Source organism: Podarcis gaigeae, assembly GCF_964106915.1.
Source record: "Podarcis gaigeae genome assembly, chromosome: 5".
NCBI lineage: Eukaryota > Metazoa > Chordata > Lepidosauria > Squamata > Lacertidae > Podarcis > Podarcis gaigeae.
The window spans coordinates 27,488,295-27,506,749 of NC_139681.1; the positions used below are offsets into that span (position 1 = coordinate 27,488,295).

At 39.2% G+C, this 18,455-nt stretch overlaps 2 protein-coding genes across 61 annotated transcripts in view; one reads left to right on the plus strand and one right to left on the minus strand.

The window, feature by feature from the left end:
- LOC310845383 (uncharacterized protein) overlaps window positions 1-18,455 on the plus strand; it is a 124,555-nt gene that overhangs the window by 50,673 nt on the left and 55,427 nt on the right. For 4 of the 11 annotated variants that reach the window (XR_014564656.1, XM_083740513.1, XM_083740516.1 and 1 more), the window contains one exon: window positions 2,558-3,004. The exons of 1 other annotated variant lie outside the window; for it this stretch is intronic. Coding sequence is in view for 2 of the 10 variants with exons in the window: in XM_083740515.1 (XP_083596641.1) it covers window positions 2,558-2,640 (83 nt within the window). In the remaining 8 variants the exon portion in view is untranslated. Of the gene's footprint in view, window positions 1-1,464; window positions 2,030-2,557; window positions 3,005-16,317; window positions 16,523-16,624; window positions 18,447-18,455 lie in introns of those variants that run through there. 6 more of the 11 variants (XR_014564651.1, XR_014564652.1, XM_083740512.1 and 3 more) reach the window with 4 other exon arrangements.
- Window positions 1-18,455, minus strand: part of ANK3 (ankyrin 3) — a 380,323-nt gene that overhangs the window by 33,344 nt on the left and 328,524 nt on the right. For 29 of the 50 annotated variants that reach the window (XM_083740203.1, XM_083740249.1, XM_083740208.1 and 26 more), the window contains 8 exons: window positions 15,529-15,561; window positions 12,680-12,904; window positions 6,783-6,937; window positions 5,122-5,333; window positions 3,794-4,001; window positions 3,021-3,117; window positions 2,037-2,265; window positions 1,029-1,154 (listed from right to left, as the gene is read on the minus strand). In XM_083740203.1, coding sequence (XP_083596329.1) covers window positions 1,029-1,154; window positions 2,037-2,265; window positions 3,021-3,117; window positions 3,794-4,001; window positions 5,122-5,333; window positions 6,783-6,937; window positions 12,680-12,904; window positions 15,529-15,561 — 1,285 coding nt within the window. The remainder of the gene's footprint in view (window positions 1-1,028; window positions 1,155-2,036; window positions 2,266-3,020; window positions 3,118-3,793; window positions 4,002-5,121; window positions 5,334-6,782; window positions 6,938-12,679; window positions 12,905-15,528; window positions 15,562-18,455) is intronic. The other 21 variants (XM_083740239.1, XM_083740213.1, XM_083740205.1 and 18 more) reach the window with 1 other exon arrangement.

The window sequence follows — 18,455 nt, forward strand, 5'->3', positions numbered from 1 at the left end:
TCTACAATAAAATCCAGTAAAACCACAAAGTCAAAGTGAGCCAATTGATAGTAGCAAAAAGGAAATATATTAAATTAAATAAAAACATAAATAATTGACAGCCCAGACATGCAATATCTTATTCAATTGCCAACTAATTGCCAAGTGGTAATACGGACCTTTCCCTGGTCACCACCTAATTAAGCTTCATGAGTGGGGGTGGTAAGATCATAATTATGGATGATCATAATTATGTGAAAAGGTGGCATATGAACAAACTAACTCCATCCATCCATCAATATGGAAGAAAGTGGTCTTTCTGGCAACCTAGACTTAAGGCCAGAAAGAAAAAACCTCCCATTTTTGTCTGGAAACAAATTAAAGTGCTTAAACTAAATCAACAAGGCAACAACACAAGCCACTCGGTGGCTGCATTTTCTCCTGTTTAGGATATGGCATTCTGAAGGTATAATGTGAACACTGGCAACCTGGCTAACATGGTAACTTTTTTGCACATGGATGTTGTGATTATTTAAATGCTTCTTTTAAAGAACTGCCAACTTGTACCTCCAACCATTTAAGGGGCTTTACAAACACATTTAAAATCCTAACAAAATCACAACCCAGAAGTAAAATTAAAATGCAGTTGAGTAGCAGTCCATAAAATACATATTTTTGTAAAGAAGCAGATTGGCCTTTTAAACTTTGCTTAATAAATGGTACAAAGCTTTCTAAATACTAGCAAGGAGGCAAACCGAAGCCCATCATCTTGAAGTTCATCCCAGAGTCCTGGAGCTCCTTTCTGCCAGCAACCTAATTTCCTCAGTGTACCTTAAGCAGGCTTCAAACCTGCCATTCCCAATTAGTGGGATGGCGGCTCCCATCTCGTGGTAGCAATATGCCGTTGCACAGGTGAAGTGGATGGCGCACCTTTTCCAAACACCACAGACAAACAGAGGCTTTGAAAAACACACACAAACACACAAGGTTTGTCATCACGCAGGAACAGTTTTCTCATTGTGACTGCTCCAGTGCGGTTTTACTTTTACCTTGATAGAAAATGGCAGTCTATTTTCTTTGAAAGCATAAAAATTAAATACAAGCTGCTGTCCTCCTTTTGTCAAAGGGGCTAGATTCCCGTAGCAATCCACATAAATAGGCTTTCCTTCCAAAACCTGTTGGGTCAACAATAAATCTGTTAGATCTATTTCCGTGCCGAACTATTGCAATAAACAGTAAGCATCCCAACTGTTAAATTACTATTTAAACCCACAGTTAAAGTTGCCTTTCAACATGGCTTCACTGCAGTACTTTCAACAGGAAGAGATGTGTGGTATGTTCTTTGGTGTGGGGGGAAGGTCAGTCAAGACTACAGATATTTATTTCTAAACTGACCCTTCAACAGCCAGCTGGCAATTTTAGCTATGCAAAGCTCAGTTCTTTACTTCTTTCTTTCTTTCTTTCCCCCCCTCTAACTGATAAAAGGACTCATGGACAATGTGAAAGTAAGTCCACACATTCCACTACTTGTCCGTCATGCCTAGGTGTACCAGGAAGAAAGGGGGTAAAGCAATGCCCCGGTTCTGGAAGACATCAGCTGAATTACACTAGCATCTTACTCCATTCAAATTAAATAAAACATTTTGAACAGATAGATTCATGTATTGGAAGCATTTGTTTAGCAAGATTGGGCATATTATATCCATCCTTAGGCATCTATGCTCAAGCTTATTGGACTCGGTGTAGAAAAATTAAACTGACAATAGTCATTGTTTTGATGTCTCTTGATACTTTACCGACAATGCAATCTTGAATTTGTTTAGAGACGCAGGAAATTTGTAACTGTCTTGACAGACTGGTTTTAAAGTGCCTGAAATATCTGAATTGGCCAGGCTAACTGGTAAACACAGTGATGTTTACTGTATTGACAGGTTTATAGACACAATTTATTCTTTATCAGAATATGAACTGTAACTTTTAGAAAGGAATATATTTTTTAAAGCCCCTACAAAGCCTGTAGATCTACAATAGGCCTTTACTGTGGAATGATGGTATACCTCAATATCTTTACTTCTTGCAACTTCTTCAAAGTTTTCTTGCTGCTCCAAAGTTTTGTCGACTTTATCATCTGTCATGCAGAAGCAGCGCAGATTGGATTCCACCGCATCATTCATTTTGGCAAAAATGACAAACTTGGCCATGTAGGGAACACATATTAATTCCCTATAAAGCTGTGTGGCCAACCCGACAGTTTCGTGAACTTGATGGCAGTCTGCTAGCCAAAATCTGGATGCACATACATAGATGTAAAGACCAATCAGTCCATCTTTATACATTGGTGATTTCCCACCATAACTTTACTGTGGTTTGAACTACCACTCCAGCTAACAGAACCAAGTCACATTCCTGGGTTTTCTAACTTACTTTTTATTGTATATACTTATAAATTACTTCTGGCAAAACTTGGAGGTGGCTGATCTGAGAACTGTCAAAGCATGTTATAGACATGTTCAATACAATATTTATTATTTTTTTCTGGTCTGCTCATAATGTGCTGTGTTGGTTTTCTGTAATCTAGGAAAAGGGAAATCTCCACTGCTGATGGCTGTGCTGCCAGATCTGCCACCTCCTTGGCAAACGAGCACTTCTACAAATTGGTGATGTGTGTGGAAAAACAGATCTCAGTGAGCAGAAGGAACTGAATGTTGTGGAAACTGCTCCTCTGTATAATATCTAGATACCAATATTGGAAGAATGACGTATTACTAAGGCACTGGCGCCACTCTGTTAAAAACAACAAGATGTGATTAGGAGCACCAAAATCTGAGGAGAAATTCAGATGGGAGGATTTTATTTTTTTTGGTAAACATCCCTAGTTATGAATCTGTTTTTGCTCCTCTCCTCTCCCATCAGTAAAAAAAAGTCCTGCTATTGAGCTAGTTATTCTAGTGTGTATCACTCAAGTTATTCTTATCTTCATAATACAACCTGTATGCCTTAATAAAGTATAATTATTTGTGCTTCATTTGCTTTTACTGTACCTGGCTGAAACGTTGGTTGTGAAAGAGACACAATCATTTACAAAAGTCAGTGGAGTGGTTCCTGTGATGTCTTCCCACTGAGCTGGTGAAGTACCTCCTAGGAAATAAAAGATGCATAAGTCACACTTGTTTAAAGGGAACTGATTTTTTCCATAGATCTGAAATAGTGCTTTAGGTTTGCACTTTGTCTTAGTTTTATTTATACATAATAATTGGTGTGGGAAGTTTCTGAAACACTCATATAATGTGATCATATGGAATGGATTCCTTTCCAGAGGGAAGGACATGAAAGGTCTGTAATATTTAAGGTGGGCAATATAGTGCTTGGATTGCAGAAGGGCAGGGCAGAACTGGGGAGAGCTGGTCCTCGCCTCTGCAGGATTGCAGAGGGATGGGCAACCAGTGGCACTAGGTCAACACCGCAACCCTCGTGGCTAATTACAAAAGCTCCCTGCAAAACCGTCAATTCTGGACCTTGGCCAAAGCCATCTGTCTCCACCCCAGCAGTCCACTGGACAAGAAGGGGGACAGTTAAGGAGAGAGAAAGGGGCGTTGGGTGGGTGTGTGGAGAAAAGGGGGCATGACAAAAAGAGAGAAAGGTGATGACCCCACACACTGCTGGCTTGGGCTGATTTCATATGTGATATGCAGTACCAAGGAGATGCTCCTGGGGGAAATGCGACTCTTGAGAGAGGGGAAGAGGAAAAGTTTGCCCAATTTAGAAAATATATGTTGAATAAATGGGGATGCCCTTCCTTATGCCTTTGCCTAACCTGTTATGCTACACAGTAGCCGAAGGCTGGGTGTCGTGTCTCCTTTGTATCCATTGGTTATCCCTTCCCCTGATGGGGGTGGCACAGGAATTGTCATGGTGATTGGCTTATGGAATTTTCTTCTTCTTGGTTCCACAGTGACAATGGGGCTGAATGTTGCTTTGTTACCAAGGATTTTCTTGACTGTTTCATCTGGAACTGGTTGAGCCTATTTTCAATATAGGAAAAAGAGATTCTAAAATCATGGGATATAAGATTCTCAAACATGCAGTTTATAGTTACAGGTAGGTAGTCATGTTGGTCTGCCGTAGTCGAAACAAAATAAAAAAAATCCTTCCAGTAGTACCATACTTTACCTAGATGTTATTTTTCTGTAAAATTTCTGTTGCTGGTATACACCATAAATGCTACACAAATCCAGGATTTTAGGGTAAAATTCCATTACAGAGTTCTGTAAAATTCAACAAGTCCCAAACTTCGGGTTGTATTCAACTTTTACTCAGCGAAGACCTATTGAATTAATGAGCCTAAATTTGTTACATCCATTGTTTTCAATGGGTCCACTCAAAGTTAGCTGAATACAACCCCTTTCTTCTTCTTTTTGGTATTCTTATCAATTTCAACAATGTCATCTGGTTCACTGAAATGGGGGAGCTAACTAAAATCCAACAACTGCAAAGTGAAAATATCTGTTTTATGTAGGTAGGTGGATTTGCTGTAAAAATCTGGATTTCCAGAGTGCCGCTGTTCCCTGCTTAGCAGATGCTTATACTACAGGTCTGAATAAGGTTCACTGGGATGACCAAACACTAAGGTGGGCGGGATAGGTAAGCTTTTAACAAGTTGCACAGAAGTGGGCATTTTGGCAGCTACAGTTTCCCATGCAGGAGGGAGAAGAGCTGCTCCTTTTATTAACAGGCCAGATTGGACAGTACACCTCTTAGGAACTGGTGTACTATGTAGAGGGGAGCGTGCGGGCAGGTCCTCTGCTCACTGTCCCACCTCTGCCATTTGCACATGCTGCCTACACATGCAAGGTTCAATGCATGCAGGTATGAAATGTGGTTAATTTCCTCATTATATCAGAAATTGTATGTGTGTGTATCTGTGTGTGTGTGTGTGTACGTATGTTGAACTATAGGCATATAGACAGCATTTGCATAATCCATCCTTGTGTCTACATGAAGGAATGGTGGGCAGGCCGAAGCTGCAGGCAGTCATTTCCCTCAACCTGTTAGGCCAGATCTAGGGAGGTACATCATCTGATCCAGCCCCATTAAACCTTACTTCTGGTTTCCAAAAATGCAAAGAAAGGATCATCTTATTACCTGCAGGCCCACTCGTATCCGCTTAGTTAATGCTCCTTCAGGGAAGGAAGCCTGGACTCGAGGCACAGTTGTGCTGCTCAGAATGCCACCCTCTGGACCAATCTGGTTGCTTTCTTGCTTAATTCGTGAAACTACAGCAAAGTACTGAGGAAAGTCCTTCGTGACAATTCTGCAGATACGCTTCTTCTCAAGTTCCTCTGCGCTGTCCAATTCTATGCAGGGGGAAAAATCAGAAATGTTTATAAATATTTATAAATATTACTGCTCAGGTATAATGAGTGGGCTTTTAAAGAGAGTTTCAGCCTTGTCCAAGAAAGTCTTCGGGTTGCTTTGAATACTAATGCATATCCTGTCCTCAATGTATATAATGCATATCCTGTCCTCAAGGCTGAAAAAAAATCTGTAACGGCAAGCTAGACTTAACATCAGTTTTGTTGGATTTGAACACCCAGCCTGAATAGGAATTCAGTGGAACTCAATAATGCACAGACTGCACTGTGAATACTGATTGGACCACATGAAAGATATTATTTTATTTACTCTTATTTACCCCTTTCTGGTTCAACATGGCTATTTCATTTTGATCTGATAAAAGGCTAAGTAATCACCTTTAAAATCAACCTCATGACAGAAAGGTGTATTAATGAAAGGAACAAAACGTGAATCTGAATCCAAACTTTTTTTGTTTAGGGTTTTGGTTTATTGGGAGATGAAAAGTATCTCATAACTCAGTTGGTTAGATTAGCTCATGGTGGTCTGATCTGAGGAAATACCAGATGAATATAAAAAATATTATTTATGCATTTAATAAATGAATATCTCACCATTCAATGTGCAACATTTCTGGGTTATGTGTTCCACTTTTAAAGGCTGGTTCCATTTTTACAGGTCTACAAATTACGTTTTGATTTTAATATCTAGCTTTGCCAGTAGATGGTGCTACTTTCATCAAACCCAGTAATTATTCCGTCATAAAAGGGAAAAGATACACTGAATGGATGGTTTAATTTATCTCACCACTGAGTTAGATAACAAATAAGTCATAATATACCCAGACCACTCCTGTAAGTCAATCAAGATGGCATCACTTAGGTATGCTGCTTCCATGCCATACTACATAGGGCTGATTTTTCAAACATTTGTCAGTTTCTCTGCCTTTCCTACACTCCCAATTGCATGGAGGAAGCAATGTCAGACTCAGCATGTTCCTGCTTACTGCCACTGGCAGCAATTCAGGTGAACACAAATTTTCCAACTGAATACTTGTGAACATTTTCTAACCCTGGCATAAACAGAAATAGCAGCAAGTGGGGAAATAATGGATATTCAAACAAAAACTAGAAGTTAGAGAAATTATGCAGTGGTACCTGCAGTAATACTTTTTAAGTTAAATGAGCACCATTAATTCACTTCTGTAACAAATAATTGGGATACTGAAATATATTTCTTAACTGCAAATAGGTTCTTTGATTGGATGGTTATGTATTTTTCTGCTGGCAAGCATAGCAACATATATGGTATTATATCCATGCCACATGGCACTGTGGTAATGCTATTTGTATAGTCACCGCCTAATTCAACTTTAATCATTCAAAAACAAACCCAACACATGTTTCTACTTGCTATTTGCCCAGGCCAAAACAGTAACAGTGCATATATACCTTCATTCATGCCGTTCAGTATTTCAGTGAGGTTTTCATGCCTGCTGTCATACTGATGTTCCTTCCACGTTTCACCGTTTTCACTTCGAAGCACAATCAGTTCTCTTTCCTTTCCTCGCATCGATCCAAAATGAGGGATTTCCACTATGACAGGACTACACCAAATAAAAGAAGAAGAAGAAGCAATTCATATTGTACATGCATTTTTTCAGTTTACTAAGTGCTGCTCCCTTACTCAAGAGTTGGCTGTCACACAGCTACAAGTGCGCTCATGGGGGGAAATGGTTAATAACTGGCAAAGCTGCAAAACCCTTTCCAATTCAAATTGCAAGGTTTTTTTGTTTGTTTGTTTTTGTTTTCAATAATCCACTCCAATTACACACTTAGATAAGCACGCACAGGAGTGCTGACATACATCAATTTACACAGACAACAAAAACAAGTTACAAAAATGCATATAAGCAAATAAAAAGAAAGGGTTTCAGCAGGCAAGCTTAGATCCTGCACTTGGCTATGCATACATAATGCTATTTACTCAGGGCTGTGTGTACTCGGCGCTTAACACACATAAACATTTGGCTGTGTCAAAGTAACCCATGTTCTGGGTCTAGAAAAGCTGGATTCTTTCAACCAGTATTAATATGCAACCTAAGCCAATCTGGACAACTTATTTGAGTCTGTACAATTTATTTTGCTTCTGCTAGTCACAGGAAGAAGGAATGCCAGGGCACTGATGCACAGGACCCTGGATTGCTGGAAATCTTGTTTATCAACACTTTGTTTTGAGACTTCACCTGATGCTCTCCACCCAGCTGCAAACTTACTTTTAAAAATTGTTTCTAAAAAGTGAAACTCAGAGTTTGAATATTGCTTTTCTTGTGCTTGAACAACTCTGTGCATATGCAATGCTGTTTACTTAGGGCTGTGTGGGAGCTTTGACTTAAAGAAAATGGGGGGGGGGGAGAGAAGAGAACTGACAATTTGCAACAAATTTTTCAAATATATTGTAAAAAAAATCTCATTTTCCCAGCCAATATATATTATGGAAATTCACCAGATTTGCAAGTTTTGCTCCCTTAGCCTGATTTAAATATATTTAAATACGCTAAATAACTTTAAATATGTTTTAATCTTGGGAGGAGTAAGGAGGTACAGATGTAGAAAGATATAAAAAAGCACTGAAGTTCCATCCTCTTACCACAGGGCAATCTTAATTACCCATGCAATTTCAAGTCCATTTGCACAGTCATAAAGGCTAGACATTAAAAAACAACAACCAGGGAGAGCACTGAAAGTCTCAGGAAGTTGAATTTGGCACCCAGTACTATAGTCTCTACTTTTTTGCCCTTGCACAGAATCACAGAATACACACAGCCTTTTAATAATTATCAACAGGCGATGCACCAGCATAGGCAAAGACCAACTTGATTCTAAGGTGTAGAAGAGACACAGTCAGATATAAAACAAAAAACAAGCAAACATAAGTTCCATTTTGCTGGCATGCCATATTTACATTGACTTTAATGGAAAGTGTACATTTTAATCCAATGAAATCTTTCATACAAAGAATTAATGCAACTGAAAATATATACAGTCTAATTTTATAAAATAACGTGCAGCGCAACCCAATGCACGAGGAGTTCAGTGGGGAATAAGCCTGCAGAAGACTGGGCTACGAGAACCTGCATTGTGACTCCTATTTTCCTCCAGCACCATTTGTGTGAGCATGTGTTTCTTTTCAAGCACTACATATACTAAAGCCCCTGGTAAATACTGATCGTATGGGGACAAAACTGTAGAAGTTTTTGTCACTTACGGGAGCATCTGCATGTCAGAATGGCTTGACGTGATCTTCCTCATATGTCAAAAAAAACCTACTGGTATTAGTCTATGAATGTAGAAAAGATTGGCTCAACAACTTAACCTGGAGGATTTGAGGAAATATTTTGGTCCTTCTTACTTAGACTCAGTCCAGGGGCTGGGGCTGCCTGTCCACTTCCTTCTCCCTGGCGTACGTTTGCACTTGTAGAACTTAGTAGAATTCTACAAAATTCTACAAAAGTAGGCTCTGGCCTATGTTGGTCTCTCTGTCTTCCACACTTTCACAATGGGCACCAATTCAAACAGCTAACTAATCGGTGGTCTAGCTCTTCGCTGATGAATTCAGTAGAACAGGCCTGCACAACCTCTGACCTTTTAAAACCAAACACACATATTTGTGGTGAAGGGCTTGCAATCCCTCCTACCTGTCTCCATGTTAACAACAGAAAGAGAGATTTATTCAGCCTCTGATGGTCAACCATACATATCTGGTGAGCTGTGCTCAGTTTAGTGGGTAAAAAGTTGTGTAGGCCTCTGATAGAACCATGATCTTATGTAGCTGTATTTATCTTGGGTAGCTGGTCGGATACATTTGCACCCCTATTTAAATAATACACCTAGTGTTACCTGACTGTGTGCCTTCAACCAAAGATTACAAGAGCATAATTAAGTGGCCAGTGTAATAAACGAACAGGTTGTTTTCCACGCCTTTTTTTCTTTTTTAGTAAAATGGAAATCTTTGCTCATAGGCAAGGAAAGTCTTTGAAGTATTCCATCAGAGAAACACGAGCAGTTATGGATTATGCAGCCTTAAGACATTTAAACAGACAGTATCATTAATTTCCCACAGAGGTTGTACTTAGCTCTGCTCATATATATATCTAGAGAGAGAGAACACCTCACCATTCTGCATAAACATCAAAGAGTAGCAGTGGTACTAGCTGAGACTTTCTTCAGCTGTTACGCTTTTTTCTTTTACAAGAGAGAATCAGAAACAGTAATAGCAGTATTTTTTTAAGGCAATTTAGGGTATGACCCAGCTAATCACTTTTAAATCTCATTGATTTCAATGGGTGCATTAAGCCATTGTTTAAATCACCCCAATGGGATGAAAAAGTTCTCCATTTCTTACAAGATTGTGGGTTTATTTTTGTGAAGTGCCAAATCTTCTAGTGCTGCATTTGGTTATTGGTTATGGTTCTATCATCTCAACAAGAGATGGATGATAGCAGTTCCACTTGTTTGCCTAATGTTTGTGCAGGCCTTGCAAAACAGAAAATGTTTAAGCCCATTGAAAGCTATCCTATGAATACAATCTTTGCAGGCGAATATGTCAGATACTGTCTCTCTGTATAAGACGCACACAGTTTTGTGCATGAACATAAACAATACTCACAGAGAAGGTATTAGACAGGTATTGAACACAGGACTTGGAACAACATGCTACGTTAGAACCTCACAACCTCTGAAGGCAGGCAGTCAAAATAGTCAAATCTTCCCAAGATTTTAAATATGAATATCACAGTTTTCTAATAATTGTAAATTGATATACACAAAATTCATACTTTGTTTTCAAACCTGAGATATAATTCAGTTTTAGAAGGGTTAACATTTTCACCAATCTTATTCAACCAGATCATTTACTGAATTTTATTGAACAAGACAGAACTTTGGTCACAGGGGTGGCCAAACTGTCACTCCTGGGCATTTCAAGATACATACAGAGAGTTAGTGGCATTCTCAGTGCATAGGCACACTCTGAGTACATCATGAACCAAGCAAGCAGTCACCCACCTATACATTTGGGCCATAGACAACTGGCGGGATGGGGAATTAGGAGATCAAATTCTAAGTTCTTAGTGTTTAGGCAGACTTTTCATGCTTCTTAATATTCTAAAGTGAGTCCCACAAGTGATGAGCTACAGTTGTCTGAAAGCAAAGAGCTAAAATAGAAGTGATGTTTATCATGCAACTGGGAGTTTCCTCCCATTGCAAATAGCAGCTGTGCAGGAGTAACAATCCTGTTGAGACCACAATGGAGGCAAAGAGGTAAAAATATTTTCCCCCACTGTGCTGATGATCTGGATCTACCTCCCGCCCATCAGGGTGCTTAAGTATTTATTTTTATATAAAAACAACAATCACCAGCAACTGCTATTTGCATGAGTACGATTGTGTCTAGTTTGGCCCAGAGTTAAAGGTAAAGAATGAGTATCTATTGTGAGTACTCAAGCACATGAAGATTTTGGTATATATTAATTATACTTATATCTTGCAACCTCTGGAAACTTTCCCCAGCTTCAATAATGCTATGGCCTCAGATGTTCTCAGGCCATTCATAGGGCCCTTGGGAATGTGCTGAACACAGAATTCAGAATAACATTCTACATTAAACATCACAGACTTCAGATGCAGGTAAAATTTCTAGGAATGTGTTTTTTGAACTTCCTTTTAAGTCAGTAGCAGATGGCAAGGTAGATGGACTCCCCACTCTCAAGATAACATAACTTTATCTGCTATGGAAGCTCAGGATATTAGGGGTGGTTCTATGGCACATTGTAAGATCCCCTCTTACATGCTATAACTGATATGTTAAGACCTTGTTACTGCCTCACACAAGCTGAGTTTACACATTTGAACATTCCCACTTGGTTGCACAATGTTGGGGAAGGTCAGTAATAGAGGAACTTGTATTTTTAGGAATGCCTGGCCATCATTACTGATCTTCTTATTGTGATAAAATCCCAGGGTCCTGCAGGAGACAGTTTGAACACCACTGTCTTAAGCTTATATTTAACCACCCCTGTCTTACAAATACTTCCTTGTTGGTCCAAATTTGGCAAAGCTGTTTATTTGTGCCATAAGCTGGCTCCAAAACCATGCAAATACCTTCTCTACCAACAGAACTAAAACAGGACCATGTGTGTGGTGTTGCTGTAGTGCTTTTTAAAAGGTGTAGTCAATGCAGCTGAAACAGTCAAAATTGGTTAAAACATAGGAAAAAAGCACAAAGTTATGAAAGCAGAAATGCTTGCCGTGAATTCCACATGCCTAGAAGCACAAGATCAATTACAGGAGCAGTGCTAGAATAAAATCAAGCCACTATGATTTTTTCTTTCAGTGACGGTTAATCAGCTGAAAGCTTTTGTTGTTGTTGTGAACCAAAAATAAAAAATTAAATAATGGGAATGACCAAAACACAAAACAAAAAAAGCAAGTCAGAACAAAAAGGAATTAAATAAAAAGAAAAGAACTGTAGACATTTGATATCTTTTCTTAGAAACATCCTACCCAATAAATTTTGTTCCTTGAGGCCCAAGCTGCAGGATTCGGCTAACCATGCTCTCACCCTCATTTAGAGGGGGAGGATTGGTAGGAAGGTGAAGTTTACTGAATAACATCCATGCAGCAGGAAGAAAAACAAGAGGGGAAATTAGGAACAAACTGTCATTCCCGACAGAACTTTCTACTGGGGACCATGTATGGTAATGAACAAAATTCATCATCATATATAAATTTATGTACTCCCATATCATAGTGGATTGTTTCCCCTAATGTTAGCTTTGGAAAAGAAAAAGTCTGCTGTTGGCATTTGTGTTAGTATACGGCTCAGAGTAGCTGCTACAAAATTCACATTCAGCTGCCCATTCTTCTCTTGGTAAATGTTTGCAGCTCTTGAGGATGAGCGGATAGTTTGTACAGAGTACTCCTTTAGAAATCAATGGCATTCCATAATCACTGGGTGCTGGGCATGTAATTCAGCAGTGCTCCCAACATCCTGCCTTTGTATACATATCTGCATGAATCAAGAATAAGAGAGAAGGTTTTGGGTCCCCCCCACTCACCCCTTAAACATAACATTACCATAGGAAAAATTATTCATGATACCATAGAGAATTTGGCCTAGGATAAAATTACAGTCCTGCGCTTACCTAGCAAAAGGAATGGAAGCCTACCTCCAATCCTCAAGTTATTTCAATTTTAAAAGACCCAACAACTTAGATCCATATGGTAAAGGAAAGCAAAACTATAGATGCAAAATGGCAGCCAATAATACGATTCACAGAACAACTCACCCTAAAAATTGTGCTCCGGAAGGCCCCATTTCTACCAGTCTACTAGCCAATCCTTCTCCTTCAACCATTGGTGGAGGGCTGGCCAGTTTGTGCCTCTTTACCAAGCGGCAGGTGATGCGAGTGGGCGCTGTGCATTTACGCGGTGGAATAATAATCCTCATGCCATGATGACGGCTGCCCCTCATTGAACCCCCGCGTGCATCAACCATAAAACTAACCAGAAAACTGCAGGAGAAAAAAGACAGAAAGAGTCATCAGGTAGTTTAAAAAAGAAGTATGAGCACAAATGTTGACTAAGATGAAACCAATGAGAAAGAAGATCACGTAAAATAAAAAAACAACAAAACAACATTCCTATACATGTCAACTGATAAATACCCTTGTACCTTGTGCTAAGGAAGTGGACATCAGCAGAATCCTCAGAATGTCTACTCAGAAGTAAGGCACACTTGGTTCAATGGGATTTATTCTCAAGTAAATGTAGTATATCCACTAACCTAGGAGTAAGTCTCATTGAACTTGATGGCTTAATTTTGAATAGATGCAACATAGGCTTGTGCGAATATTCACCTTCCTAGCAGAAGGTATGACAGTAATTCTTAGAATGACCATATGCATGAAGTTCTACTATTTTACTAGCAAGACAAACATTTAGTCAAAACTTCTTTGCTGAATACAGTGTCAGAGTCCAAACTACTAGGGTTAACTGTGTCTTCATCTACTATTATGAAAATATTAGTGTATTATTCATGCACTAATTGGCTACATGGCACCATTAGATAGCCTGCTGCAAACATCCTGTGTTTCTTTCAAACAGCAAGTCGGACATGCACAACAGAACTGCTCAGTATTACGATAGCTACTTATTTTGTTTTTGCAAACCCATTGTTCTACTACTGAGATTTTCCAGGTCTTTAAAGCACAGAATTAAACACGAAGGGGCAGATTCACAAAGTGGCTTTGGTAAAAATTTTCTTTAGCAACTGGATATCAGCAACAGGATGGCACACACACCCCTTCACCTCTCCCTTTCTCAGTGTTTACATTCTCTTTTAACAGAACCGCAGTTAGATTGCATGCAAAATAGGGAACCATGCTTTATTTTCACTTTATTAACCAGAATCTTAAACCATCTTCAAGCAGGTGTTTAAGATCCTGCTTAGTAAATTGGCATTAAAGATGCAATCTTTTACAGACATTGAAATTGATGGGACTTGAATAGATATGTATAAGATTGCCCTGTAAATCACAGTTCCATTTTTGGGATATAATGGCCTAACAATGGTTCAATTAAATAAGGATGTAAACTATTCATGGTGCTTTCATCATAGTGACATGAAAATGCTACTACACATTTTAGGGAATGAGCTGGATCCAGATTAAGTTAGTTGAACTTAATTCCCATTAAAATAAATGGAGCTTAAGTAGTGATTTCAACAGGAGCTACATTCAATTAATTCAATCTGATGCCAAGCCACTGTCTTTTTATTGGGCTCACGCCACAAAATGCTGACAAGTCATGGAGATGCACAGTGCATGGATAAGACCATCCTTCCTGGTTTTTTTCAAACAACAGGAGATATGCAAGCCCAACTATAGGGGATTTGAGGTGCTACTAAACCTAGATTTTTCTGCCAATGTTACCATCATCTGTCCTATATGTGGGAGACATATGAAATGTCAGATATTCCGCTGTCCTGTCCTACAGGTCCAAATACAAACAGGCACAACAAATGTAATTAATTTCCAGTGCCCTGTCCAGGGCTAGGTGGGACAGTGGGACATGTGTCCTATTTGTTTCAGTAGACAGCTCTGCAGACATCACTGATACAATTCACTCTTTAGACCAGTGTTTTTTTCAAACTTAATACCTTCTGGGAATTCTTTTTCCATTGATCTGTGCTGAGGAAGCCCTCAGTCATCTGCCATGAATTCCAGAGGGTTCTGGGGTATATTCAATTCAGCACACACCTAATTAATCTGTTTTCAGATCATTGCTAATCTGTTTATTCCCAATTTCATTTTATTTTTGGAAGTTTTGAAAAGTTGTTTTTAACTATTATTTTAACTGATAATTTTATTGCTTTGTTCCCTTCGTAAACCGCTTTGAGGTTTTTATTTTTACAATCAAGCGGGGTGTGTGTGTGTGTGTGTGTGTGTGTGAAATAAATAAATAAATAAGTAATATATAATTCGCTCAGGGCATGGGCAAGGCCCATTGGGCATCACCCGCTATGAGCAGTGCATCCTCAAACGAAATTTCCGACAACATCTAGGAACCCAAGGTTGAAGAACACTGCTCTACTCAGACCAACGAAATCCAGGATGGCACTATTCTAACATGAGCAGATTTGATTCAGCAATATTGCTGCCCAGCCACCTGCAGATTCTACAGTTTGCCCACCCTGTGAATACAACTAATGTGCCATGGTACTCTCCTGCGGTACATCAGTGGCAAATTCGACCACTGTTTCTTGTATTTTAAAAATGCTGCTTCTAGATATTTTGTCCAAACTCACCTGTCGGTAAAACTCTACTCTTCCCCCCACTAGTTTACACATTACTATCCATTATGTATTTGAGCACATCATGCACAGTCTGTAAGAACACAATTAGTAGTTGATGATCGTCTAAATTATTGCCAGGTAAATGACGTGAGCTACAGGACAACCGCTAAAAACTACACAAACAAACAAACAAAGAAGTGGGATGTCTACAATAAAAGGTAGAAAGGGCTGGGAAGTCAGATGCACTAAAAACCATCTAGGCACATTTCAACTGTGGAGAAAATAAATAAATAAACAAACATATATAGAAGCAAAACAAGGAGTCACAGACAGTGTCATCACCTTGAATCATACTGGGGGAGTGGAGAGGAATAGCTGCAAAATAATTTAGAAAGCAAATTGGAAAAAAATTAATGTGAGATAATTAGAAGCCAGCAACAGAAAATGTCGATCATAAGCAAAGGCAAAATAATAACAAAAGCAAAGCTTTTCAGTTTGATCAGAGCGGGGGAAAGGTGCGTGTTCTGTAATATAAAATACGCATTTAATTGCATTTTAAATATTTGCTAGAGGGCCAACACCACTTAGTATGTATAAAAGCAAGTATTAGCAGGAACACCTTGACGGGAGTTGCATAACTAGCAGGCCCACCATGGTATGAATGCACTCATGCACTGCACTCATGCTGCTTCCAACACACTAGCAGTGCTGGCTCCATGCCTGACAGAACAAACTCGGTCTCTCTCCACCTACCATGAACTGGGGTTGTAGACAAGCAGGGGACCTGGGACTTATGTTAGCAGGCATGGGGGAAAGCCACTGTTGTGCCAGAATACGGCAGCTGGTTTTCAGTTCATGTGTCAGAAGCTCAACGTCACATTTCCCAAATATTGTGAATATTAGAATGTAATGTAATAAAGGAGCAATTGTGTATTGATAATTTTAGACCTAGCCTTTCTAATTCTTCTATCATTACTAGAGCAGTTAGGTCTACTTAAAAAAACCCAACCATAGTAAAAAAAAAATTAATTTCAAGAGTACATATAAGTTTACATGCCGGAAAGCTGAATGTTTCACGGCATTGGCCTTTTAGTACTTACACTTGTGTATTGCTACTTTACTTTTTTGTAGGTTGTGAATATCTGGGGCAGAAGTGGAATTCAGCAAAATGGCCCAAGCAGAGTGCCCATGACACATTTTTGTGAACTGGGTAAATTCAACACGCAAGAAGGAAATGGAATGGAATCTCCTAGTGGAAAGCTCACATAGGGATCTTGTGGCTAACTGCTATCTCCCAGCCTACCCTCTCCTGTATGGATGGAGGATAGAAGGGTGGGTTTTTTCTTAGCTCCTTAAAGAAAGACCAAGATAACAATGTAAATCATAATAATGATGATGTGAATTGGTAATGATGTAAATTTTTTATTTTTATGCTTAGATTACAGCACACAATTGACCGGCGGAGTAAAGATTGGTCACATCAGATCTACATACTCAGAACACAAGGGGGTCAAACAACCTCTAAATATTCTGCCAAGTATGCAGAGGCAAGGGAAGTATTCTTTGTTCCCACCACGAAGGGAGGAGCCAAGTTGCTGCATACCTGGGTGAAAGATGTAGTCATATATCAGTTGATTCAAGATATGTTCACCTGCACTCTGCATAAATATCCTCATTGAGTAGATCCAATGGGTTGGATTCAAATTCAGTCATGCTGAGAGTAGACCCACTGAAATCAGTGGGACATGTTAGAATAATGTGGGCCCTTCCATTAGGCAAAATGAGGCAAGTGCCTCAAGTGGAGGGTCACAAATTGGTGCCCCCCCAAAAAGCCGGTCTCACTGCCTCCTGCCCACCTGGGAAGCTCTCCACATCATCCCTGCTGACTTGCTCTAGGAAGGACCATACACAGTGGTACCTTGGTTCTCAAACGCCTTGGTACCCAAACGCTGAAAATCTGGAAGTAAGTGTTCCGGCTTACAAATGTTTTTTGGAAGTCAAACATCCAATGTGCTGTCGCCTATTGTTTCCAGTTTCGCCTGCACCAATGAGAAGATGCGCCTTGGTTTTCAAACATTTTAGAAGTCAAACTGACTTCCGGAACGGATTAAGTTTGGTGCTTCTGTTTTTGCTATTTATTTTGCGTTTCTGATTTTGAGGCTTTTTCAGTTAATTTTTTTTGTGACTGTGTAGAACCCAGTTCAGCTACTGATTGATTGACTGTGTGCCTGTGGAAATGGATAAAAGCCCCCCATCCTAACAGTGACTATCATCAGTGCAGGTAATAATTTTATTTTTTTTAATTTTTATCATCTACAATACTGCCTTATTTATTTTATACTACAATATATTGATTATTGCTTTCATTGTATGGATCAATGGTCTCGTTAGATAGCAAAATTCATGTTAAATTGCTGTTTTAGGGGTTGTTTTTAAAAGCCTGGAACAGATTAATCCATTTTGCATTATTTTCTGTGGGTAAGCATTCCTTGGTTTTAGAATGCTTTGGTTGTGGAACAGATAAAGTTTGAGAACCAAGGTACCACTGTATGTATGTGTGTGTGTGTTTCCTGCACTTGGAGCAAGGCATTCTGGGTGGTGTGGTTGTGAAAGGGCCTGCAGTGGCAGTCAAATTTGCTAGAATGGCCTGTGATGTGTCTAGGTAACACAGTAGCTTCAATTTGCAGCAAGGAGAAGGGTAATTAAAACCTGTTAACAGTTTATCAATGTTAGACATTATATATAAAGTCTTCCATTTTGAAGAAACAGCAATACCCCTTACATGAATTTGCTTATTACCACATAGCCCCCAATTCCCAATTTGAGAATTTGGTGGTGTTTCATTGAATCTGCATGTTTGCTAGTTAACCTTTAAAGCTTCAAGTAGAAGGAGTCAACACCTCTTTGAAGCATCTCCCTCACTTGCAAGGGTAACATGAGCTGCAGTCATTCAAATGCAATTGCATGCTATCTATTTTAATAGGCTACAGGGTGTGTCAGCTAAGAATATGAATGTCACCCACAATACTGTGATTGTATTTTGAATGTATTTTCTGTTGGGGACTCTCTCCACCTCCACAAAGTTAAATAAAACAGAAGTGTGTTGAGGTTTCATAGACCAACATATTTTCTTCTATTGGAATACACTGATTTAAAGTTTGTCATCTGGGCTAAAACGGAATGCTGATAATAAAAACAAAGGAAAGTTCACGAAGAAGTATGCACAGTGGTACCTCGGGTTAAGTACTTAATTCGTTCTGGTGGTCCGT